At 40.6% G+C, this 27,360-nt stretch overlaps 1 protein-coding gene across 1 annotated transcript in view; it reads left to right on the top strand.

The window, feature by feature from the left end:
- The window catches only part of TP53BP2 (tumor protein p53 binding protein 2), a 49,609-nt gene that overhangs the window by 4,865 nt on the left and 17,384 nt on the right, over positions 1–27,360 (top strand). The window contains exons 2-6 of the mRNA XM_072857012.1: positions 15,272–15,419; positions 20,002–20,115; positions 21,918–21,997; positions 22,969–23,070; positions 25,860–26,034. Of these exons, the coding sequence (XP_072713113.1) occupies positions 15,272–15,419; positions 20,002–20,115; positions 21,918–21,997; positions 22,969–23,070; positions 25,860–26,034 (619 nt within the window). The remainder of the gene's footprint in view (positions 1–15,271; positions 15,420–20,001; positions 20,116–21,917; positions 21,998–22,968; positions 23,071–25,859; positions 26,035–27,360) is intronic.

The following is a 27,360-nucleotide window of genomic DNA, read 5'->3' as shown; positions in this document are numbered from 1 at the left end:
TGTTGGCCAGATGGGATCTCTGCTTTATTAGTGAGCAGGTCTGCTTTGTGAGATTAATTTACATGCAAGTCAGTTGGACTTCAAAGGAGGCAGGTATAAAGGTTATTTCAGCAGAATAAACTAGCAGAATGGCAATGTGCTTAGCATTCCTTTCAAATTATTGATTAAGAAACCATCTTGAAAATGCTCCATTTGTCTAGCCGCTGTCCTTGTTAGTAGTCTGCCTCGGGGACTCTCCTTTCTCTCCCACTGTGCGTGTTACTGAGCTTGTTTAATTATGGGCAGAGTTCTGCCTCGCTGCTGTACAGCCTCTCTGAAGAGGGAGCCGGATAACCCCGAGGAGACTGACTCAAGCTACCTCCCATGGCTTGGTGGCACAGCTGGAGGAGGACTTCTTGCTTCCTTTTGCGTGTGCCCGCTGATAACAAAGGAACCCCCATACGCTTTTAATCCGTGGGCTTTCGACTTCCTGTGAAGTGTAAAAACTTATTTAATGCTCTGGAAACTGGAAGGTGCTCCTATTCATGAGGTAATGAGCAGATAAAACTTTTCTCTTTGCTCTCAGTTTTATTATCTTTAGGCTTGGTTTTTCTCAGCTTAGTCACTTGTGAGTCAGGCAAAGTCTTTTTGATCTCTAGTTCTCAAACAGTTGGATGGTATTGTGTATAAAGGTCACTAGAAATCCTGGACATCATGTGAAGTATACTTAATTATCTTAGTCACTGTTGCTTAACTGTTTTAGAGGTTTCAGGCTTTTCTGTGAAACGTGAAAGACCTGAAACGTTGTTTAAAATAGTTGTTTAAAACAGCTATTGCTGTAGTTTGGGATAAATGTTCATGGAGAGGGAATTGCAAGTGAATCGAGGAAAGAGCAGCAGCCGTGACGCTGTCATGATGCTGGACATGTTAAAAGGCAGAAACCAGTCTTCTGCTTGCTTGTGCAATTTGCTTTGTTAATCATTAATATTCTGGATCTTGCTGCTGGTGTTTAGAGTTAGTCGTCTGTGTCCTCACCAGTTGTTTCACCATAGCGATGGTATTACATGGATATTGAACCCAGTTGCGTATAAAGGATGAGCCCTTTGGTTTTCATTGCTGTGGTGTTAATAATGAGAATTTTATTACTGAGATGGTAACATTGTTTCTGTAGCAATTTCTTCTATGCTACAGTGATGCTTCCAGGCCTTAATACCATGTGATCCTTTGATAGATGGCTGTGTGCAGTGCCCTAGCTTTTATTGGCCTCTGTTTTAAAAAGGAGGATTAGGGGAACACTTCTTGCCTTATTCTTGATTTTTTTTTTTTAAATTCTACTCTTACATCTTTATTTCATCCTTTTGCAAAGTAAAGCATCCACATTTTAAAATCAAACACGTACTGCAGTTATGCTGAACAAGGGATGGTTCTCTTGATTATGAAGTTGATTCAGGAAAACCTTTACCTGCAGTGTACCTGGGTTATAGGTATAGTACTCAAACTCAAGTAGAAACATGGACACTTTCACATTCCGACTTGAAAGATTCTGATGTTATTTTAGGTTGTTCAATATCAAACATCTGGTCTGTAAAATAGTAACTTCTGTGGATCAGAGCATTTCATAACGGGAGTGGAAGCTGCAGGGAGGTTAAGCCACTTGTTAAAGGTCATGCAGTGAGTTCAGCCTAGGATCTGGGAGACCAGGATTCCTGTAGAGTCAAACCATCCAGTACACTGTGGTGCAGCGGGATACAAGTCTGTCATATCCAACGTAAGTATTAAATGATCTTTCTTAAAGTAATTACATTGCCTGCACCCCTACTTCTGTAGGGTTAATCGTGAATGGGGAGAGAACTTCGATGGTAGTTTGTTCTGTTCCATGCTTGAGAACAGTCCCCAAAAGAGGTGCTTGTTCATAAATCCTTTATGTGTGTCTAAATTGAATATTCCCTTTTCACTGTTTAAGGCGTATCTTGGATATAAGAAGCAGCATGTGGGTTTTGTTTTTTGTTGAATAAGTTAAGAGATTTTCCTTGTCTTTTGATACTTTTATTTTGTGAGGCTTAACTGCTTAAGGAGCAATTTAGATCTAAGCTTAGATTACTAGTTTTCCTCTATTGCAATAGAGCATTAAATCCCATTGTTTCTTTAAATTGAAAGCTAAGAGAGAGTCACTGGAACTGTGTATTTCTCTTACCTTCAGTTTCCTTCTGGCCTTTCAAAGAGGAAAATCCATGTTTTCTTAGATCTTCTTCAGTGGGTTCTTTTTTAATGCTGCCATTGTTATCCCATTTGAGCTCTATGCTGCACCAAGCCACCCCTGTGCTCTGGTACTCCAGTGGAGCAGCAGCCTGCGGCTCTGTGAACATGTTGCAGCTTTGCAGTGTGTGAATAAGGAGCTGGAAGACTAGATGTAAGCACTGGTGTAGAGTATCCCTCTTGCATTCTTAAGGTATGGAGGCTTGGCCTTCTGCAAGCTGACTGTCCCACTCTTGGATTTCAGTAGCCACGAGCCTCTTCAGCAAGACACATAGGGATCTCACCTCCCTATTCCTTAGTTTTGCTGGACAAAGTTGAAGTTGTGCAACTTTGCTGGGCTAGCAAATCACACAGAAATGTACAGGAAGGGTCTTACTCCCTGTAGGTGGGGCTCTTTCTTATTCAGCTTTTTCTGTCATACAACTTTGCACAGGTAACTTGGTGGTAATTTCCTTGCTGCTTGAGAGTGGTGGCTTGTCTGTTGCGCTTTTTTTTTAAAGTGTGTTCAAACACCTTTTTTCACCCTGCTCTCCATCCTACATAAGTGTATGCTGCCCAGAATGCAGAACCTCACCCAGATCCGTATCTAGGCCATGCAGAGCAGTGATTGATGGCTCCTGCCCTGACTTCTCCAGGAAAGTGAAACCCATTCTTGCCATCTTTGGGAATCCCAGGGCTGGGAAGACTCTCTAAAGGATGGGATTCCCAGAATTTGTTAGAGGTTCTATGATCTCAGCTGGAGTAAGACTGTGTGTGTCTCAACATAATGAAGTGTTCAGGAAAAGCTGACATAGCAGGGAATGTGACAGATTTCTGGCTGCAAGAGAGGGAGCGAAGGAGGGAGGTGTCACTGAGTCGTGAAAGGCAGGGTATGTAGGGGCCAGGCAAAATACTCCAGACCTCCTTGGAGAATGCCATGAAACTGTCTTTTGAAATACCAAAACCAACAAAGCGACTCTGCCATGAAGAGCATTGCCTACTTGTCATGCAGCCCCATAGCCACTCTATCAATGATAGTCGCACTGTGTCTTCCAGCCTTTTGAGAACATGTTTTACTACAAGTAAAGGTCTGTGTGGGGAAGCTACGGAAGTGGCACTGCATGCTTCTTGCCTCTGCATCGTTATTCCTATGCTGTTGTACATAGGCCTTGCCCACGAGGCCTTTCTGCGGTGTGGTTTCCCAGTGTTACATGAAAACATTGTTATTTAGAGTGCTTCTCTTGCAAATAGCATTTAGTGAGGTTGGGTTAGAGAAAAAGTTTTGTACCTCCAGGGAAGCTGAATGAATGGCCAAATAGTAACAGGCTGAGAGGGACAATTTCTGGAGTTCTTGAGGCAAAAGAAGCCTGTTGAGGAGCCCAGCATAACATAAATGTTGATTTGATTAAACTCTACTCTGTTTAATTAATTAAAAGTAGCTGTGACATTGCCTCTGACCACCATTTCATACAAGGCCATCTGCAAAGATCACTGTCATGACTTTGCTGGTGACAACATGCAGAGCCACCCAGCAAGCCTGCTGCCTCGCTCTGAACTGCTCTGCCTTCCTTCACTTCTCAGCTGGCGTGTCTGCGTAGAGCCTGGTATTGCCTAGAAAGAGCTCTGGGGAGTGAGCGGCAGTTAAATAAAACCTGTCAGACAGTGATCAACTGTACAATCTGCCACCCTTCTGCAGCTTCTGTTATAGTAGCTGAATGTTTGTTGATGAAAGTTAAGGCATGTAGAGCTCCACATTACAGGAGCAAAGGTTAGATCAAGCGGGGTGCTTGGTGGGCTAACGGGCTGACCGGCAGGGCAAGATTTCTCCTTCTCAGTTCTGCTGTGGTGGGTAAGTTGTGTGTATCCCATTACAAGGCGGTTGACTAGACCATCTGACCATCCATCGTTTCCAGTGTTGGAATAGCCCCACTGGTCCCTTTTAACTTGCAAAATAACAAGAAGATCCATCTGTTTTGGTGAAAAGTTCTCAATGTGTCTTCTGTGCCAGCTGAATGTGTGCCGCTGTAGTGCAATATTCTTCAGCATCTGCACAGTTACTAATGACTTCCTGCATGTTTGCAGCCCAGAAGTGGTAGGACAAAACCTCTTCTTTATGTCTTTGAATAACAACTTTAGCTGTTGTTGTCAGATAGATATGATCGCCAAGCATAGGCATTTCATGCTGATTGTCTTTGGCATTGCTCGTGGCTATGTTGGTTGCCTGCATTGCCATGCATGGGCTGCTCAGTTTCAGTGCACTGGCAGTCATCAGGGTTTAACAAGCGAAGATCATTCTTCAGGGTGCGCTTCCATTGCAAACAGGAGTGCGTTCCCACCCAGAACTGGTGGTGAACTGGAAAGGGCTACCCTTCTGCAAAGGTATGGCATGACATCACACCTAATTAATTTAATAGTAGGATGCTGTTCAAATGGATGGTCTTGTTCCTTTGGTTTCCATCCCCACCCAAAACCACGTGTCTTTTGTACCTTCCCCTTGAATTTAGTAAGGAGTTGGGTGACGGTTGGAAGGAAATGCTACCTACACTAAAGGCAAAAAGCAACAAAAAGGCTTGTATGGTGGAAGTGATTTGCCGTGTGCCTGCATAATCAGACATACTGGGGGGGGGGGATTTGAGAAGAGCATGGCTTGCCTCTGTCAGCTCACCATCTAGGTCAGCTGAGCTGTAGCAGTCAGATGATACCTTATGCTTTCCTTAACCTCCATGTTGTCTTGAGAGATGGTAATAGGGGGGAACTTCTCCACCATCTTTGGGTATTCTCACTCACTGTAAGGATTAAGTTGGACTAACACAAACATATGTTTATCCTGGTGAGATTGAGAAACTCATATAACAGGAAGCCTCTGCTTCCTGGAGGCAAGCATATAGGAAGCCAGAGCTGACCTTGAAAGCAATAAAGCATGCAGACTTGTGCTGTGTGGTTGGAAATTCCTGTTCTGGGTTTGTTTCTTTTTTGCTTGTCCTCAAGGTAGATGGCTGAACAGCATGTTCTGGGGTCACAGCAAGAATGAGACGTCAACCTGCAGTGCGCTAAAATGCCCCTGAATTTCATACTGTAGTAATGCACTTTAGGATACCAGACTGGTCAGCTTGTATCACAGAATAGCCCAAACAGTCAGTCCTGTGACTTTCCTCACACTGGAATTACCCATGTGGTTAAACATGTGTCATTGTTTTGGGTGCCAGAAATGGTGTGTCCTCTGACCTACCTGTGCGTGTCATGAGCGTTTTGGTTTGTCATAGATCTGTTTCATGGACAGAGGTAGGACACAGATTTTGGCAGATATTTTTCTGGAGGAGTAACTAACATGATGTAAGGAGTAGTATTTTCAAAAGCGTTTGGCACTGAGCTCTATGAAGTTGCCTGGGATTGGAGTAAACCAGTGTTCTATGCTTCTCTTTTTCTGACTTGCTACATGATTTGTTTTGTGTGGCTATTAAATCACAAAGCTTCTGCTCTCTTTTTTTTTCTTTTTTTTTTAACTCTTTGAGATAAGCATTGACTCACACACAAAAAAATCCTCCTTTCTCCTTCTATACTCTGCCTCACCCATGGGTGCTCCCAGGAGCACAGTCCCCTGTTGCCAGTAAATAAAGGTAATAAATTTGTTTGATGCGTGGGTCAGGCACTTGTTGCATGATTTGACTTGCATGTTCTGGTGGGCTGAGGTCAAGTGAATGTTGATCGTCTTTTTATTGGTGAGATTATTATAGTTTCGCTGGAAAAGCAGAAAATGAGTATTTTTAAACCCAGTAAGGAGTTGGTGTCTTAGCCAGCAGGCGGTGTGGTGTGGGTGGTATAGGTGCCAGTTTACTGTGATAGCCTGTTTCGTTTAGGTGTAGGTTGTGTTAAATATGCTTTCATCCCTGATGTGGGTATAACTTTGCTTTTCTCCGTGAAAGATCCTGGCTTCTACAAAATCTTTTTTGATTACCAGGAAAAATACTAGGCTTTTTTTTCATTGTAAGAATATACATGCATCTTAAAGGACTATTTTGAGAGGTATAATTCTTAAGTGTCCCAACAGGCAGTACTTAGTATGGCTTTTTATTGGCCTCTAGCCATCTAGGAGGCCAAGAGAACAGTAACACTTATTCCCAATGGGGGGGATGCAAAGCTCTAGAGCAGCAAGAGCAGCTTAGTTCCTTTTTTTATTTTCCTTTATTTAGTTGGGTGTGGGTTTTTTTTTTTAGTACAAAGACTGCCTCTGGGTTTGACACAAGTACAGAAAATTGAGATGATTCAGGCTTAAGCTTGAGTTCATAACCCTGCTCATTATGCTTGGATGTTGCCTTGGCTTTAGGCTCTTGTTAGGCGCAATGTGTGTTGCGATACTGAAGAATGGGAGGAGGAACAACTGTAAACCCCTGTGGTTATGTTGTATGAGTTAGACTGTTAACCTGTTCCAGAGCAGAGTACCTATTGTGAGAATTACATGGTATCATTTTTTTATCTGCCTGAAAATAATACTAATTGCTTTCTTCTTGTGTACCAAGTGTTTATAACTCGGTGCTGAACACAGGAGATGAGGCAGAGTCTGCCTGAAGGGGGAAGCCTCCAAAGACCCAATTCTCCTTCGCTGACTCCAGGAGGAGGAGGAGGAAGCTCCAAGTAGGACACCAACAGTACAAGTCCAAACACCATGTGTAGGCTTGCTTTTCTGCCAGTCAGCTTGCAGCGGGTTTTGGTGAAGTGTCCAACAGTGCAGAAGCGGTGGCTCTAAGGAGCCACAAGGAAGGCTTTGGGGAGAAAGAGGAGGAGTGCTTGGCGGGGGGGGGGAAATGTGTGGAGGAGAGGAACTTCACAGATGGCAATGGGAAGAGATCTGTGAACATGCTGCCGTGTGGTACAATATGAGGAATGTATTCAGGGTTTGTTTACTCTGAATTCCTGCAGTTGTTTAACTAAATTGGTGCAAATCCAAGTGTGGATTCAGGTCTAAGCAGAATGAGCTGTACGTGATGTGTTGGCAAATGTGGGTACTCGGTAAAAGGCTGTGGTTTCCTACATATGTTACTGAAACCAATTTAGTTTATATATCTTAAAAAACAAACAAACTGGCCCATATCTTTTAGAACATTTTCTTCTGCTTAATGCTGCTGTTGCAATAGATAGCTGCAGTGCAAAAGTATAAGTGACTTTAAAAGCCACACTTGATTGAGACATTCTTGCCTTCCGTGATAGCTGGTAGCTCAACCAAGGAGCGTGTAGTGTGTTACTCCTGTGCTTAGCGTTCATCCAAAATAGTGAGCTTCATTTGTATAGAGCTTTCTGATGTCTGGCTTATGGGAGGACTTTTGCTCCCATAAGTCCTTATGGGAGGACTTTTGCTCTTGTGTACGAGAATGAAGAAAAATGTCAAGTCGGAAAATGTAACTTGGGCTCAAATTAAAAGTCTCTGTTTGGAAAGATCTCTTCTTAATGACCTTGTGCGTAATGCCCTACTGAAAGAGGGGGAATGTAGGTTAGGAATCCTGTATTTACCAGAGCTGAGCTATGCCTGACAGATTTCACAAAACCAAAATGGCTAAACTAAGATGATTATGATTTTCTATAAGGTTTGGCAGGAAGATTGTAATTGCATCTTCCTCATTTGTAAGTCTGAACTGAAGCACTGAGTTCTGTCTTTGAGGTTGCAGCCCTTGAAGTAGGAGGGTTGCGAACCTACATCCATTAATTTCAGATGGTAACAATGCTTGGCCAGAACTCAGACTGTTTTCCTTGCAGCTCTTCAGATTCCCCTAATGATGATTCAGATGCATGCCTGATAGTGAGACGTAATGTGGCGTTTGCGCTACAGCGTTTGCCCAGTTTAACTAGTGTATTCCAAAAGCAGATGGCTTTCATTCTGTTCTCTCTACATTAAGGATAAGAGGAAGGACAAAAAGGAAGAGGAGGGGAAAGCTTCCTCTCTGCTGTTTCCAGCTATTTTTCCCCATCCCCCCAAAAGTGCACGTAGAAGTACATTGTATTTTAAGTCTTGGAAAAAATTGACATTTTCACAAAAGATAAAATACAAATACATAATAAACTTATCTTTAAAATAATCTATACAAGCAGAAACTACCATGCCTCTGAGAGTAAAGGCTGAGTCTTGTTTTCGCCTGCGATACAATTGAAAGGGAAAAGGGCTGTGCTTTATATAGACTGGGAATAATCTGAACAATCCCACGGTGCTTCCTACTGTACTCCACCTACCTTGCATCATAACTTCCTTTCTTATATTTATGGCCAAAAGCCAGTACAATATAAATGTAGTAGTGTGCACGGTGGGTGAAACATTAAGAACCTAACTCCATGCCTTTGGGTGTGGCTATAGGCAAATATTAAACTTTACTCTGCATTTCTGTTGAACCTAGCTTTATTGAACAGTTGAATATGAAAAGGATCAGGGACAGCAATCATCCCGTGTGCCTGTCTTCTAGTAAGTCTATCATAATCTTTGCTTACCTTAATCTTTTCTTATCTTAATCTTCAGGTACAATAAGTGAGCATGTTGCCTACTGAAGGACTGTTTTAGCATTCTGTGGAACTCGATGCGAAAGAGTCGCTGAATTACTTTATTATTGAGATATAATTTGCGTTAAATGGAGAGCTGTAACTATGCACCAGCTCAGAATGCTGCGTATCAGAACAGGAAAATGTGCCATTGTGCAGGCTGTCTTCTGTTGTTTAGAAAGTTGCATCAAGTCAGCAAAAATACCTATTTTAGCAGCTGATTTCTTTGCAGCTATCTGGGAAGGTGCAGCATCAGTGTTCCCACTAGGTAAGATGCAAGACTTCCGTTTAAAACTCTGTTTGGAGTGATTTTATATTTACCAGGAAAGGCTCATTTGTGATTAAAACTGTGGGTATCAGATCTGTGGGTGGAAGCAGTTATTTCTCATTTCTGTCATCTGTACTTGAAATCTGATAGTTAATCTATTCATTCTAAAAATTTTATGTTGCTAGTTTTTCAGCTAACTAAAATTAACTTCTAAAAATATATTTCAGTTCAGGATGTAAATTACATTGTTGCAATTATTTTCCATCCCACGCAGTGTTTAAAAAAAGCTATTTCACATACTTGTGAAATACATTTTCTGTATTGATGTATATTGCTGCTGTGTAACCACACTGTAGAAAAGTCATTGAAGGGCGTGCTATGAGCTCCTTTTTGGAGGCTCGTTTATACAGCACATCAGGTGTACATGCTCTCCGTGTTGTAGGAAGATATATTGCCTATGTTGAAACATTTGCAGTGTAATATGATAGGTATAACTCGGATAACAATAGAGAGAATATTACTGCAAAGCATTGCATTGTCAGCCTTAAGAGTGACTTTTAATGCCTCCTTAAAAATGAGAGCTAAGAAAATTTGTTATGCAAGCTAAGACCATTACTTAGCTGTGTTGTGGAAATATAAAAACCCCCAACACTAGTATTGTGTGGTTCAAGGGTATTAGGTTTCGGTCTAAAATGCAGGGAATAGGGAATGTGGTACAGAATTATATGATTAGCTCTAATGCAAGGTGATGAAATGAATCACAATTTCCAGAGGCAGTATGCTTGTTTGCCTACCGAATAATGTTCTTGTCTCTGTCATTGCCTTGTTGTATGCCTCAGTTTCCCTGCCTGTAAAGTAGGAAACTGCTTGCTTGTGTCATGACTTCCTGGTCGTAAGGTGCTTTGAAGATGAAAAATAGTATGTGAATAGATGCCACAGTTTGTATTGTATATTACACGCTGTGCAGGAAGATTGCATAAAGTTAGGAATTCAGCAAATAGTGAAAACCAGGGTTAAGTTATTTTGCTTTTTTTCAAAATAAATTCTCTACTTGATTATCATATTTTATAAGGGACTGAGTTTTGCCCTGGAAGATTTTTGTCCATTGTTGACATTTTATGATCTGAATTAGATATTTCACTAGAAACTCTTGGAGGAAAAAAGTATGTTCATCCTTTAAACTCAGGTAGTTTCAGGAATTAATGAAGTCCTTGTATTTTAATTTGCATCATGCACAATAATGGAGTCTTCCCCTGAATACTTGCATCCTGAATAATTGAATATTATTAATATATTAATTATAAAATGTCCAATTTAACAGTCTTTTAATACCTAAGATGTGTGATATCAGTTTTATAATAAGTAAGGAGTAAGAGAAGTCTGATCCTTACAGAAACGCCATCAAAGCTGAAAAGTAAATTGCATTTCTATTACTCCCAGCTTTTAATCAATAATTGAGGTCTTCTGATCTCAGGAGAAGATTGATATGAGGTCTTTGGTATGAAATCACATCTCGTTGGATGGATGTAAATTGTAATGCATGTGTTTCCTCAGGTTCGTATTCCAAACAGGTTTGGAATCTGTTGTTTCTCTCTTTTTTCTTTTTTTTTTTCCTTAATATGACAAAGCAGGAGCCAAAATGTAGTGTGGTCATAGCCTAGAACTTTTGTAGAGCTAGCCATTCTTAAATATTTTACTTTCAGTTGAAAACTTATTTGCAGGTGTTGAGACCTGTTATGTCGTATTTAGCGTCAGTGCAATTGTACGAAATGATCCTGTTGATGAGTTTAAGAACAAATGGGTCACATTTGCAGGCAAATGTAAGGCTATTTGGGAACTGACGTGCAGAAGAGTTGGAGGATTATAAAGTGGGGTGTGACTTGCGTTAATTGATGCCCTCTTCTGTCCTCCTGTTTGGTTGCTTTTCTTACTACATTCTCTTCCTGTTCCTGGGCGTGTTACAGTCCAGACTTAGTGGCTGAAGTTGGAGGTGATGCATAAATAATACGGGTTGGAACAAAATGATATATTTCATGCTGAGAGGACTCGAAGCTGTAATTCATACCAATTTGGATTTTCTTAGATTTGTGTCTTAGGTGGCAGGCTTAACTATCTCTTGCTTTAGCTTGTGTGTCCTTTGATGCCCTTGGTGCATCCGATCGAACTGTCTCATTTGGTGGCTCCATAACTGCAAACTTTTATTTTCTAAGCTGTAGTAGAGTCAGCTGAATCCTGTGGTGTGATTTTAAAAGGAACTGCTTCAGTAGGTACACAACACATCCCTGGTTTCTTGCAAGTATGCCACAGTACTGGAATGCTTTTACATTTTAAAGCTTTTCAGTACCTATAAACAGTGAGTACGTCTTGGGGGTGGGGTGGGGAATGAGGGGGAAATCTTTAGTTTAGGACTTAGTTAGGGACCTGATTCCTCTTGGAAAGCGCTCAGCCTGTATACTGGGCATTCCTAAAACTCAATCTTTAAAAAATTTAAGAGAGGAAAAAACCTTTATCCAAGGGTATATGGAATTTTGTCAGATATTTCAGTATTTGCCTGGATGCTATCTTTAAAAGACGTGCAAGGACTGACTCAGTTTTGTCTTCCCCTTTTTTTAATTCTTTCATTTATACCTAGCTTGAAACTGAATTTTTTGCTTGTTGTTTTTTTCTTTTTTCCTTCTATCTTAATTCCTGGATGCCTATATATAACTGTCTTAGCATCTTCAGTTTCAGGGAGGAGCAAAAGACTGCTTTACACTCTAGCTTGGTGCAATCTACAGGATTCAAACTTCTTAACAAGGTGTCATGAGAGTATTCTTGTTTCCTTTGTTTTTCGCTTCTGCACAGCAATCAAATGGCAATATAAACTAGCCAGCAGGGTGGTTAATAAATGTTGCGTTTGAATCGTTCCCAGGGGAAGGATGATTTCTTGGGATCCCAATGCAAGGTGGTGCAAGCCACAGCAGCCGCCAAGGGTTACGAGCAGCGCTGAGAAGCCGTAGTGGGCTTTTGGTTCACACCAGCTTCTTCATGTTTTCCAGCCCTCTCTGGGGAGAGAGAGACATCTCTGTGATGGATGCTCTCTGCTCAGTGCTTGCCCTAGGCTCTGATGTGGCCAGGCAGGGAGCAAGCTACCCCAGGAGACCTTGCAGATGGGCAGGCAGTGAAGCAGGCAGGGCTAGCTCCTTGCCTCTCCCTTGCAAGGTGATAAATGTTACAGCCATTTGGGTGGGAGAGGAGGGACACAACTACTTAGAGGACTTCTGAATCATCTCAGCGTTGTCCCTGGAGCTAAAGGGAAGTGGGATGAGGTAACTGCGAAGGTCATGTGAATTCTGTAGCCTTTTAGTTGCTTTAGGCACTTAAGACTTGGAGGTATGTTTTTTAGGGAATTTGCAGAGTTTGGTTGCTGCTTTTTTTTTTCCCCCCCCAGTTCCTAGAATATGTGGGGTGGAGGTAATGCAGACACTACTAAGTCTCAGAAATGGCCCCTACACACCAGGTTTGAGTGCTCATGGCTTAATGTATTAGTAATTATCCTGAGCATTGTGGATAGAAATGGCAACTCGTGATCCTTCCTGCGTAGTTGTCTGTATTGGTAAATCCTGAGGATTAACAACTGGATATAAACAGGCACACTGAAGAGTGAACAGCCCTGCTAGGGTCAGATTAGGTCTGCTTTGTGTATAATACCATGGTTTTTATAATTTTATTTTAATTCCATCTATGAGCTCATGTTTTAAAACTAACAAATGTTGCCGCAGATACACAACCTGGGCGATTTGGTGGTGTTCTGAGTACAAAGTTATACGGCATTAAATGTGAAGTGGTGATGTGTTTTGCGTATCTATATAACACTGCTCTAGAGCTATTTGGGAGCCTCTTTTTTTATTTTAGACTTTTCTGCCCCAATTTTTGTGATTAAATGTTATTCTTATGTGGTTGCATGTGGCATCTCTCACTGTCAGCCTCCTCTGGAAACGCTATGTCTAAAAGATAGCATGTTCAATGACAAAAGATTAAAGCTGAGTGTCAGAGTTCCTGCTTGGAAAGCTTTGTCTCGTAATTTAGGTCAGTACTTCAGTGCGCTATGCTGTAAACAGCACAATGGTTGCACCCGTCTTCACTATATAATAAGTGTATGTGGTAAGCTGATCCTACCTGACTGCCTGCCACGCAGCTCTGGCCCACGCAAAGCATACCGGAGAGGGAGCAGCGTTAAAACAAATTCCCTGCCACCCGTGGGTGAGCAGCTGTGACCCCGGCTGGCAGGCGGGATGCTCCCCTCCAAGAGCAGAACTGATGAGTGAGCAGCAGCCCTGATTCAGGCTAAAATCCTCAAGCGCTGGGTGTCCCGCTCCATCTGCCTGCCTGCCCTCCAGGGGATTCACCGGCTTCTGTTGGTCAGCAACCGGAATTTTGTTGCCACCTTTGCATTTTCCACATTCACTCTCCTAAACCCTCTCCTTAAAAGCTCCAAGTGTGGGGTTGTTTGTTTGTTTGTGTTTTGTGTTTTGTTTTTTTTTTTTTCCCCATAATGTGACAAGGAAATTGTTGGGGGTCCTAAACATTTTCCTAAGGATTACAGGCAGTTTTGAGATCTTTCAGCAGCCTTTTTCCGCTCTGTGAGTATTTGTGGAAGGTCTTCAGGAATTTCTCAGAAACTGTTGTCTTGGGAAGCTGGGCAAAACCAGAGATCAGAAACTCTGCGTGCTCTTGGTGCTCAATCTGGTGCAGTGTCAGGGCCTGAAATACTTTTCGCAAGTGTTTATACTGCCACAAGTGGGACAAATACTTATACTCTGTATAACAAGACATGCCGAGGGTGGAGTGTTTTCGTAGAAGTTTTTAAAAGAATAAAGGCAGCTTCTCTCATAGGGGTGGAGGGGATCTTGGCACTCGAAAGAGCCCTGGAAAGGCTTTGGAGACATCAGGGATGTGCGTGTGCATGGTTGTATTCCAGGAGAATCCCCAAGAGGGGCTTCCTAAAGCTGTGAAGATGATGGGGCTGAATTTTACCTTGCAGTAGCATCAAAAATACTCTTTCCAGAGTATTCACACAAAATCACAGAAATAATGCTTGTGGTAATGGTTTTGTTTTTTTTTAATTTAGAAGGATATTTATACTTCTCTCTTGCCTTGTTTGATTTGGACTCTGCTTTTGTTTTTTCACCTTTGAACTGTTGTTCGAAAGGATGTATACCCCTTTTACTCTCTAAAAATGAGGACAGGCAAGGATTTGTGTCTTTTCCTGCAAAAACAGCTTTTCCAGCTGTATGAAAAAGACTGAATTGTGTAGCCTGTTGATAAATGCTTGAAATGCTTGGTGGAGTAATTGCTTTCTGGAGACATTTGACCGATTTTTGTGTTGCTGGAAGTCATGCGACTAGCAGCCAGTTGATACTGAAGTTGGGAATAGGTCTCAGAAGAGAATTGACGTTAATTTTTGGATAGCAGCTAAACTTTGATAGCAGTTTGATATTAATAGCATACAGCGAGGTGGTGTTCAGAGGCAGTAATCATCAATATTTTCTGTCAAATATCAAATAAGGCAACTCATTTGTAAAATGCTCGTTTTCTAGTTGTGGCAGGAAAGACATGAGCAAGAATAAGATCTAGCTGTGTGGTGTGTTTATACAGAATAATAACCAAAGATCAAGGATCCTTCTACAGCTGTGAAGAGGAAGCCAAGTAAAATATCCTTGCTTTCCTGTGAATGGTGTTTTGCGGGGGGACCTTGTATTCAGACTGAGACTAAGGCGTAGCAAGTCGACTTGTGTTTCTAAGAAACCTTCCGGTGAAATGTGTTATGGGAACACAAATTATGTTTCTGCCTATGTCGTAAGCTCTGGTGTGTTTTTTTACAGATGTAATTGGCATTGTTTTTCACTATTAAAAAATATTTCTAAACTCTAGATGACTGTTTTTCCTGCCGCATCAAATGGGTGCAGTATGTACAAATAGTAAGGTGGGAGGAGTTCTGACACATCACCTTGAGAGAGAAGGGAAGAGCAGTAGGTCCAGATTTTAAACCAAACAATCCTCCAGCAATGTAATTTAGTTGAGCAGAGAATTACTTCTGTAGTGTCTCGCTTTCTTGTATCTTAAAAATAAATTTGGTTTTGTTTTGAAGTTCGGTATGCACAGCAGTTGATAACGAATGACACTATTATGTTGAAAATACTGCATTTAATAAGAGGGTTGTGACTCTGAAGTGCAGTCTGGCTTTGTGCTATAAAGTAACCGTGTGCTGTTCCCTCTGTCTTTTTCCAGATGTTTCTGACGGTGTACCTCAGTAACAATGAGCAGCACTTCACTGAGGTGCCAGTCACCCCCGAAACAACCTGCAGAGATGTGGTGGAGCTGTGCAAGGAGCCTGGTGAGAGTGAGTGCCACCTGGCTGAAGTGTGGTGTGGCTCAGGTACGTTGGACTCGCTGAGTTACTGGGCATTCACGGCTTCTAATAAGGTAGCACGCAGAGACCTGACAGACATGGTCCTGTCCTAGAGGGCTTCTGCCTTACCGTTTTGTTAATCTCTCCGTCAGACCTGTCGTATGATAATGCACCTGCAGAAAGATGCACACATGCAAAACTGGGTTAAAAGCAAAAGAAGGGGAATGAAGCATGCAGATGTTACTGTGTATGTGCAGCCCTTCTGACTCAGATGAGCCTCTGAAGGTTGTGGGGGAGTTGTTTTTCTCTTCCTTCTCCCCACAGTGGGATTCCAGTGGCCTGTGTGGGGTTTTTGAAGTAATAAGTATCAGTAGTTGTGTGACACAGATGGAATCTTCTCCTCAACTCCATAGCCGTTTTCAACTGCAGTGGCAAAGGAAAACTTCCTTTTTCTGATGACGTCTTTGTTGCTTCTGATAATGTTAATTGAGTTTGGTAACACAACTCCTACTTCTGTGAGTGAAGGAATCTGACGTGAAGTGCTAAAAGAAGGTGTGTGGTGGGTGGGAGAGAGGAGATAGAAACTACCTTGGACTGTCCCATGTCCTGTGGAAGAGGCTTATGTTTTACGTATGTGGTTGGTTGTGGCTTTTTCTTTCTTTTTTTTCTTTTCTGTGTTCTTACTGATTTTTGTCTTGGAAGTTCAATTCTTCCTAGCTTGCAGTGCTCCATTGGAACCGGAGAACACGTCAACAAGCAAATCAAAAGCTAAAGTATGGCTAACTTTTCATGGCTTCAATGGGAAGGGACTCTCTGCTGTCTCTTGTCTCTGTGGTACTCATTAGATACTGGTAGCCATCCAGAATCGTAAAAAAGGCAAATCATAGACAGGATTTTAAGTCATGAAAAATAATGGTATTTGATCCAACTTTTTTGAGATGCTTTAACAAAATTTATAAAAGAATCAGATGATAAAGACTTATGTTCCTGTCTTCCTCTGCTGTTGGCTCAGGCTCATACCTGTTCAGAGAAGTGTTTGGTGAGCTGCATGTTTGTTTAATAGCATGAGATACCTGAGTTGTCTCTTGATTTTTTTTTTTTAGCCCCTTCTGACAGATGTAATGTTTCTGATATTTCTAAGTTTAAAAAATGCAACAGAATTTTTTTTGTTTCTTAGAAAAGAAAGCATCTTTTCTTTATATATGATAATAAAAGAAAATCACCAGTTCAGCATGGAAAGCGATCTTTTAGGAAAGTGTTTTTATTGTACATCTCTGTCCAACTCTGTCTAAATCAACACAATACCAAAGTCTACAGTGAAAGACAAGTAAAATAAAAGTTTAGGTAAAACCACTGAATTCATCGTTAGACTTAGCCCCATGCCCTGTTAAAGAGAACAGGCTGTGATGGTGAGGGACAGGGTTCTCCTGTCATTACCAAAGTTGGAGCCCTGCTAAAGAGCACAGACTTCATGAGGTACCATAAGAACAGATACCTAAATGTTACTTGCACTGTTATTGTGGTAAGACCAAAAAACATACCATCTGTTTATACAGTGAAAACCTTGACAGTTGTTTTAGAAACCAAATTATTCTTGTTCCCTTCCCTGATCCTATCCTATTTACTAATTATTTACTTCTATATACCAACACTGGTCTGTCTGTGCAAGACTGTCTACAGTTTCAAATTGTACTTGGTAACAAAAAATGCAGTAGTCTCAAATCATGTAACATTAAGAGACTTGAGTACTGGATGAACTACATGCATGTTGTTTTGGATGAAATATGTCCTTTCTTGAGCATCTGTATAACATCTAGTAGCAACCATTTGCAAAATGTTTTCACGTATATCTTGGATTTTTGGGGGGTGAGGGGAGGAATACTTTTAGCTTTTACCTAATCTCATTTTAGATGTCAGCAAAGTTCACTACCTCGTTTTGCCAGGATACGCCATGACTTCAATTTTGTTTGCATTTTACATGAACAAATTAAACTTTGTTTTAAAACAAACATGGCACACGGCAGCTAGCCTTCTGGGTAGAAACAATGATTTATGTTGGAAAATGACTTCTCAGACTTCAATTACTGAGATCCTTCTTAGATCCCTTGTGTCTCTCTCTTTCTGACGCTTGCTCAGGAATTTTAGGTTTGTTAGATCTTAGGAATTAAGGTTGTCAGACCTTATTAAGCATACTTTGGAAGATTGCTGCAAGTGTGCTTGAGGCACTCTTCTCCCTGAAGGAGGCGAGTTTACTACTCTCCCTGTCCTCCCAGTTTTGCTTGAAATTTGATGAGTATCAGGGCAAACTTTCTTGATCTTCCTATTACTGTCAGAATTCTGTTAAGTGACTACCTTGGCCACCATGGAAAGCAGTCAAAAGGTGTGTGCATGTACAAAGATTATTTTTCTTTGAAACAGAGGGGGAATAAAAAAAATGAAGTCTGATTGTTTGTCCTTTCTTCCTGAGCTTTCCAGATGTAGTTTTGTTGTTTGGTATTTGAAAATCTCTTTGACCTTCCTTTGAAGTCACTGAGTGGTATTGACAGAATCCTTGTGTAAAGGACATCTCCCTTGATTATAGAGTTTCAGTTGAAGTATTGCCTTGCTGCTAGAAATCTGTCTCATAAGCCTGCTGTATATTCTTTAAGATGGAAATCTGACAGTGGTACTGTTGGTTTTTTGGTTTTGCCCCCTTTTTTTTTTCTTCTTGAATTAAGGTTTAGCAGATGAAGAGCTTTTTTAGCTGTCTAGACAAGTAACCGCCAAGAGACTGCTTTTTCTGTAACAGTGACCTACTTGCTTATTCTGTAAAGCTAATCTCTTTTGACAGTGACTCCCGAAATTTTCCTTCCTAGATTGCTTGAGCACAGCTGCAGCATTTTCATTTAAAGAAACACTTTTATGTTGAAAAGAGCTTTTCACATGCTGAAAACATATGTTAGTAGCTCTTCTTATGAAACTGTTGGTGTTAAGTATAAATGTTTTCAATTTTTCCCTGAAACGATTATTCCATATTAAGATAGTGACTTTGAAAGACTCTCCATTGAATATGAACAAAGTACTCTGTGATTTCTTTCTTTTTTTCTCCCTTTGCTTAAATAATGAAAGGAAACGTCCAACAAAAGCAACATCAGGAAAAATGAAACTGGTGCAAAAGTAGTGGTATTTAATTTCAGTCTTTGTCTGCTTGTCTTATTTCTCAGGCCAGGAACAATATCTTCTGTTTGTCTGCCACTCAGTGCAAATGGATCCAACCCGATCATGAGTCTCAGATGTTGTCATAAGATACTATGACAGTATCCTGACTACGTAAAGTTGACTACTGTGATATATTGACCGCATAGTTGCCATCACTTTTAAAATAGGTGTAAAAATGTATGGTAAAATGTCTAGAATAGCAAAAGAAATTGCTTTTGTGTAAAGGTTGAGAGACCAATAAGTAATTATATCCTGTCTGTGGATGCCCAGCTATGAAGTGTGTAAATTTTGGAAGAACAGTAATGCGGAAAAGGAGGAGTACTGGTAAATGAAGGCAGTAGATGTAGACTCCCACTGGATTTTTGTCATATCAAAAGGCAATGAGTAAGGCTTAAAAATTAGACATGTGACTGAATCCTGAACTTGGGAACAAGAACAGGAAAGGAAATTCAGTGGAACTTGTGCATGTAACTTTTAAAGAAACTTTATCTTAACTCTCTGAAAGAAAATGGCAAGTTCTTATTGGAGTCACTTTTCACTGTCTGATCTTTCTTTCCTTTGAGCTGTGAATCCAAAATAGTTCACCTTTTCCAAAAGGTTTATCAGAAGTGGGGCTTTCAAAACGCATGTAACCTGAACTTCATGAAATTTGCTGTCCGAGAGAATGAGCCAGGTCTGTGGCTGACAGGAGCTATAGGAGAACACTTGAAGTGACAGGAGCTGTGATGGCTTGCTGAGGGTCAGGCCTGTTGGGTACTGCCTAGGAGCCTCTTTGGGGTATTGAGTGCTTCTGCCTGAGCTTGAATGCAAAGGCTGCAATCTGGCATTTGATTGCAATCCTTAGGAAGCATTATGAGAAGAATTCCTCTTTGAGATTTTTATCTTTGCATTTCTCTTGCTTCCTATTCCAATGAGAATTAAAGGACTCCCTGTAGGAATTGGGGCAGAGGACCCCTTGAAGAGTGGGTAGGAATGACTGAGAAAAAAGTTTGTCTGAGGTACCACAGAAGTGGAGCAAAAGGTATGCCAGCACATTTCCTACGGTGGTGAGTGGGTAAGATGACTTGTAATACAAAACTAAGGCACTAGAGCTGAAAGCTCTAGATTGCCTGTTTGCTTCCCCTTGGTCTGCAACGGTGCCTCGGCTTCTCCCTTCAGGGATGGACTTTTAAAGGGCTGTATCTGCATTTCAGAGGTGTTGGTTTAATTTCAGAAGCAAGGAGTGGTACAGCACCTTCCTAAGGGAAAGGTAAAAATGCCTTGGGTGAGGGCAAGGGTTAGGTGCACGCAGTGTGCCCAAGTAATAACAGGTGCTCAAGTGAAAGATGATGGACAGATATTTTTGTTTCGTTTTGGTATGTGCCCAAGCTACATAGGGATGTAATAGTCAACTGCCATTTTACCTTTTCAGAACGTCCCATAGCCGATAATGAACGGATGCTGGATATTTTGCAGCGCTTTGGGATGCAGAGAAGTGAGGTTCGTTTCTTTCTTCGGCATGAACGCTCTCCCTGCCGGGAAGCAGGTAGGTATTGATCTCATCTGGTTCATTTGTCTAAGTTTCATTTCATTCCTCAAGGTTAAGGAAATAGCTTGTGTATGTTATTTATTAATGTTGGTAGTCAGTATGGTGTTGCAGCCGTTTTTGGTCTGATTGTTATTTTTTTATGAATAGAAAATGCTAGTAACAGAAAACTTGTTCATTTTAGTAAAGACTTTGTCCTCGCTTGCCAGGTCTGGGGACGTTAAATTCAAACTGAAACTTTTGCAGGTTTTCTAGAGCTGGTCATCACCACAGCATCCAAGGGCATCCTGTGTTAAATATATTAGCCACAGCTAAATATCTAGAGATCTGTGATAGTCTGTTTTTTAAATCTAGTAACCAAACTGTTGTCCTGTAATGTAATTTATTATTTAGGCTTAGGATGTTTCACCTGGGTGATACTTTACCAGGATGATAAACTTAGCATACTTGGCAAAAGATAGAGTTCTTTGTTTCTCCCATAATCTACACATGTATTAGTTTCAGGAATAGAATTAAATGAACTGCCTGGTCAAATTCTCTGAGAACGTAATATCTATGCATTGTAAATCTAAATGTGAAACCTATAAAGATGACTTTTTGCTTTTCAAGGTTTTTCTGTGCATCCCATATTAATCTCTTCAGTAGAATCCTTAGGACTTTTACCTTTAAATCAGTCTACTGGATTTTTCTTCCTCCCCTTTTTCTGTTTTCATCCTTCGTAATCTTCCTCAGTATTGGAAATACTGCATTTGTGTTAAGTGGCATTATGCCCAGCATATGTTAAAATGGCTAAATGTATCTTGATGTTTGAAGTGTGTAATGATGATAGAATGAGTACATGGAAAGTTAAAGCTGTGCCATCTCTATCTACTAAGGATCTTACAGTGCAGTTTAGTTGTCAGAATGTAATTTTTCAAGTCCAGGGTGCTTGTAGTATAAGGATTATTGGTATTTTATTGGCCATGGCATTGCTAAGCAATATGTTTGAGGAAAAGTAAATTAATAGTTAGGAGCTCTGCAGTTAGTCTTGCAGGAGTAATGCTCTTGAAATAGGTATCAAGTGGGCAAGAAGCTAACAGAGATGGCTTCATCCTGTAGTACATGTATGTCCTACAGGGAAATGAGTGAGCTTGGTATTTGGCATCTGAACACCATTTGTACATAATTTGATGGAAATGTTAAAGTAGGATTCTAGTTAAGTATAATCTTTACTGTCACTGCCAGGAATAAAAAATTTTGTGCTTTTAAACTTTGTTATGTGCAAATAATCAGCTGTAGATTAAATGGTGCATCTTTTGTGATAGGCAACTAACCTTTAACTATTGTTATTCATATTCTCTGTGAGAAAGTTGGCAAAGGCACACCAGAACATCTAGATGCTGGTTTTAAGACATTGTGGTCCAAATGCCTCTCTGTGAATTAACCAGATATTCTTGTGTCATTTGCAGAGGGGAACATGTTTTTGTAACTATTCCTCTGTAATGCAGACTTGCTAGGAGCCTGTTGACTGTGGGAGAGATATTGCAATAGCCTACTGTTGGTTAAGCTTTTTTGTTTGTCTGCTTTTAAACAGTCTTCTATCTTAAAATAAATGTTGACATTGAACAGCAGCCTCTTCATAAAATATCTTGTGTCATCAGTTAAGTTTATCTTAGTGGCAAGAGCATGGGAAGGACAGATGTTCAGGTGCTAAACCAAAGTGATTGTATTGGTTCTCCTTTTGTATTGAATCCTATGTCTAAAGGGATAAGAAAAATCCTAAAATACCTTACCATCTTTGACTATCCTGTGTTTCTATCTAGGGACTGGACAAAGGTCTCAAGATCCAGCCTTAAAAAGAAATGGTGTGAAAGTGCCTGGTGATCGAAGAATAGAGAATGGAGTAAGTGCTTGATGCAATGGCCAGTATAGTGAAAATGGAGGCTTCCCTTCCTTTGAGATACTGGTGCAAATCCTACCCTGGAAACGAAGAGATTATTTTGGAGGGGTTTCTACTGACTGCTCTAAAACAGACACAAAGCCTCTGACAATTATCACCCTTGATTTCAGTTCTTAAGATGTCTCTCGGATCCATTGGCTGCCATATCTGTGTTTGCTGCTCCAAGTTCACCCATACAAATTCAGCATACTTTCCCTTTTCTACTCCCCTTGAAAATTTTCTCCTGTTTTCCTTCAGTTCATTGATTATTTTCACATTCAGTTTTGTCAGAGATGCTTTAGTTCCAGATTTCAAGTTGAGACCAGTTAGTGTTTCAGCATTGAATCCATTGTCTATCACTTATTCCTGCTCCAGAAGACATAATTATGGATATAAGATTGAATCTAGATTCAGGAAACATGTGAACAGATAACTAATGTAATAATAGTGCTACCTTTGACGGTGGTGGCATTTCCCCCCCACCCCCCCCACTATATTTAAACTTTCCATTTTCTTCAACTTACGTTGAAGTGCTTTGAATTGCAACGATACACCTACGACCACAGATCCATCGTGCTGTGTGCTGAGCATTCTGGGCTCAGTCAGTCAAAGCTGATTCATGCTGAGCTTAATTATAAAGGGCTGTGAAACGCCTCTTTAAAATGCTGCTGGGATTTTGCTAGAAATATTAATGTTTCAAGAGACGTCAGCCTATGTGTGTTGCTGGATTGGGCTATGCGTGTGTATGAGCTTACAACTATTTATTCTTTTACTGTGGAAATATGCCATTTCTTTCTAATTATTTTATTGGATACTCAGTTGTTACTATTTTTTTTGAAGACCTTTAGCATACTTTTCTGCAGTAGCTCTATTGAATTGCACACTAGCCAAATTAAAAATTCTAGACTTAGCATGCTTTGGATTTTCTTTGACAGGTCAGTGCTCCAAGGATGGATATGACACTGGCTGAACTTCAGGAAATGGCATCACGCCAGCAGCAACAAATTGAGGCTCAACAGCAAATGCTGGCTAACAAGGTGAGTTTGGAATGGGATTGTTTACAGCCAGGAACAAAGGTAGTAGGAGTTAGGTGAGGTGGAGGGAAGGCTGGGGATTTGTTGGTGTGTGGTGGTGTGGTTTTTTTTTTTTTACCTCTTATAAACAGAGGGCTTCCTTTCTTTGGCTTCCTCTTTTTAAATTTGAAGGTCAACCTGTGCAAATATCCAGTAGTAAAACACTAAAATAATGCCAGTGATAGAAGCGACCATATAGCTTACTAAAAGGACAGAGCACATAATGTTAATATATTGTCATTCATCCTGGTGGCTCTGCCAGCCCTATTTGTACTCTGTGTGGTGACCAGCCATTCACCGGTTTGATCACTGAACAACGCTTTTGTCTCTGGATATAAGGCTGTCCTGTAATGATTTCTTGCTTTCTCCTGATAGAGTTCAATGTGCTTGGTTTCCTGGGGCAGCTGTCTGGAAAAGATGGCGTGTATGTGATAAAAGTAACTAGGAGAGTGATTTATAAAATGTTTGCTGAACGATAACAGAAAAGCTAATGAAAGCACACAGGGTGCTCCTGAATCATTTAGGGGGAAAAAAATACCCGAATGCATCTGCAGAATGGTGGCACGGATTTAATATTTGACTTAAGTGTTGTTGGTATACACTGCTCTTGAAAATACCACGGAAAATGCTGCTTTTGGCAGAGAATTGCTAAATGTGAGCCCATCCTGAAAAGCACTCGGCTGTCTGGGTGGACGAGTTTCCATGTCTTTCAGAATGTGCTCTACAGGGGAAGAAGGCTGCTCTGGGGCTCTTATCTTGCTAGTCTTCCTCTGTCAGAAGCCCTGTCTCCCTTTCCTTTTGAGATCAGCTGGGTTCCCCCTGTATGTTTAGCATCTTGTTTGGTTCTCTTGACTTTCAATAATCGTATCTCAGGGAAGTGCTTCAAACCATGGCTGTCTAATGGTTCTGCAGCACCTGCAAAGTGGTACTATGGCTTGTCAAAATAGCCAATAAAACTTTATTTCTGTTTTATGGTAAGAACTGGTATGAAGAAGGTACAACTATAAATGTAAGAAATCAATCAACCAAGTGATTAGAGTTTTCACTTGAGGTATAGCAGCACATTTAAATACCTATTCTGCCCTGATTAATTTGCCAAGGCAGAATGTTGCCCTCTTCTCAGTTCCAGCTGAGATGTGTTAAATGTAAGAGAAGCCTAAGCTTTCATAACTTTTGTCTGTTTCACTCACAGGTGATGGTAATAGACCTTGGTCTTATAAATAACACTGTAGTCACTATATGTATGAAACCAGAAATATGAACATTATATATATTTACTGGAAAGGGAGTCATACAAGATTAAAAAAAAAAAAGTTCAAGTCAGCATAGCCACCCATCAGGTAGCTGTCTGCTGCCTATGGTTTGAAGAAGAGTAGCCTTGTGGGTGTCCCACCGGTAGAATTTTTCATTTAACATGCCTCTCTGGAACAAAGCTGCTTTCCTAGACGCCCTTTCAAAGAGAGGCTTTCCATTGCCTCTTTCCTGCCTTCTGAAATCACATGCAATATTAAAAATAGATTTGGAGGAGGAAAAATGCACTTTCTTTTTAGACATGAGCTGTAATATCTATTTTCTGACATTTTCCTGCGTGGGATTGACTCTAAACTAGTGCATACACTGTAGGTGCTGCCTCTTTTTTTTCCGGAAGGCAAGCTCACTTTTTACTCTTCCTTTTTTATTCAAAGTGCACAGGAGTCCCCGTTTCTAAATACGACTGATTTTTTTTAATTTTTGTTTTTTGAGGCAGTGTTGAGTTCTAACGTTAGTAAGCAGTGGTAGTCTTGGGTGTTAGTGGGTGCTTGGGAAAGTCTTAGTAGTTCTACCACTGGAACAACCTATCATCTCCAGAACTGGAAGCCATGGGTAATGGCCAGTAATTTAAAGGAAGTCTCTATAGGTGATCTAGTGGTTTCTTTTAGCTCTAAAATATAGACATCTGTATATAGAAACTGATAGTGCACCATTTTACTCTTGTACTCTTGGAGAGGCAAAAGGATCCTTTCCATTGAGACGTCTGTTGTATAAATGGGGACTAGGACACTGTGAAGGTTTTCCTGTCTCTCGAATCATCCTGTGTTGTGATAGCAGTGATCATTACTGGGAAAAGGTAAATTTTCAGAGCTTTGGTGTGCAGTGATCCCCCATCTCAAGGAGGTTCTAGCAGAACTAGTAAAAATAACAGTGATGAAAATTATCAATAATTTATGGAATATCTTTTGTATAAAGAATGTCTAATATTCTCCAGCATGACTTACAGTTGTTTAAAATGTGATGTATGATAGAGATCTGTAAAGTACAAGCAGCATGGAGAAGGTAGAGGGGAAATAATCATTAGCTCTTGCAACTCAAGAGCCGAGTAGTGATTAAATGAAATTGGCAAATGCCATGGAACATGAATGCTAAAATTTCTCTTAGGCTTCAAAGGGTTTTGAGCAATTTCATGGAAGAAAAATTTACCAAGGGCTGTTAGACATGGATACCACCTCTGTTTCAGTAGGTTCTTGTAGTACAGAATGGTTGTACCTGGAGGATTGTATTGGGACAGAATCAGTACGTATTTGCTCTGTTCTCTCAGACTTCTCTTGACGCTCTGGGAAGGCAGGATACTGGGCTAAAGCTGATCTGAGCTGCTGTGGTGATTGTTTTTAAGTTTTGAGACTGTTTCTTTCAGTACCTTATCACAAGTTCATTAAAAAAAAAAACCCAAAAAACCCAACAAAAAACAAACGCAAAATTCCTTGTCTCGACTGCAGGAACAGCGCCTGAAATTCCTGAAACAGCAAGATCAGCGACAGCAACAGCAAGCTGCTGAACAGGAAAAACTGAAGCGATTAAAGGAAATTGCTGAGAATCAGGAAGCCAAACTTAAGAAAGTGAGAGCACTGAAAGGCCATGTGGAGCAAAAAAGACTCAGCAATGGGAAATTAGGTGAGTTGCTGCTTGGGGAAAGTAGCCTGTGATTTTTCATGAGGTGTGGTTCTTGGAATTCTAAAATTTCTGGTGATTGCAGTGATTCAGAGGAGGTATTTACAGCATTCCAGGAAATGTTAATCTTAACAATTTCACATCTTGTATTTACCAAGAAAACTCCTGAATGACCTAGAACAAAATATATTTTCTTACTGTATTTTAAAATATCCCATAAGGGCACCCTGTGTTTTGAGCCTAGCATATCTGCTCTTTAATTACAGTGTAGGTTTTTTCCTTACTTGAATACCTTTGTGTACCACAGTAACTTTTTCCATCCTTGATGTTAATACCCCACACATTTAGAGTGTTACTTGCTTGGCCTGATACCCATGTTGCCTCTTATGCAAGAGGTAACTTAATGGCCAAAGTGGCTGAGTATTTTCTTTTTAATTACGGAAATCTGACTGGTGTCTGGCTTGCTACAGTACTAGTTGGGTGCTTGCAGTTCAGCATGTTGATGCAGCATTAAATATTTATTTCAGACTTCATATCAACACAGATTCTTCTGCCTAACTTTTCATCCTCCCTCTATACATATTGTACAGAACTTGTCATTTCCAGCTGGACTCAAATGAAAATATATTGGTTTATTAAAGTAAAATATATTTATATTGTTTTATTAGGAAGCATTGTGCTTTACAGATAAAGCAAAAGTGTTTTTCTATGGGGAGAACGCATTTTCTGTTTGGGTTCTGCTGCACAAAATAAACGTCAGTTTAAAGGAATGGAAGGATGGTACAGTAACACAAGGTCTTGGAGCATGTGTGTCTGTTTCCCTGCACCCTCCCCAGCAGGTCTGATCTTGGTACTTTCTTGAACTCTTATTGATTCCTTAAACTTTGTGCTATAATGCAAGAGTTTTGGCAGCGGGAGCAGCTGATGACAGCTGTTTATAGTAGACCCTAAGAAGCCCTCTGAGTCTTTGTTTAATATAACAGCTCGAGTGTTTTGTCATTGAGTTCCTATGACCTAAATTCAGAGTTTTAAATATCATAAATATGCCTTGTGGTTGAGTGAGTGTCTTCCTGTGGAATTCAGCATCAAGTGAATTTAGGCTTCTACAGATGAAATTCAGCCTGGTAATGTGGTTTTGTTTGTTTCCATGCTTCAGAAAGCTAAAAAAAAAAGTTTTTTCCCTCCCCATTAGTGCTCTAAGTAGCCTGAATTTACATAATCTTGCTAGTGTGTTTGCTTTTACAAATGCTTTGAGGAAGAGCTGGTTCCACAGGGACTGTGAGTTTGCGGCAGGCGGCTGTAGGCTCTGCGCAGCGCTGCTCCAGAGGC

The sequence above is a fragment of the Ciconia boyciana genome, chromosome 3, assembly GCF_034638445.1.
Source record: "Ciconia boyciana chromosome 3, ASM3463844v1, whole genome shotgun sequence".
Taxonomy (NCBI): Eukaryota; Metazoa; Chordata; class Aves; order Ciconiiformes; family Ciconiidae; genus Ciconia; species Ciconia boyciana.
Note: the sequence above shows the minus strand (reverse complement) of the source record. Positions and strands in the feature narration are given on the sequence as shown.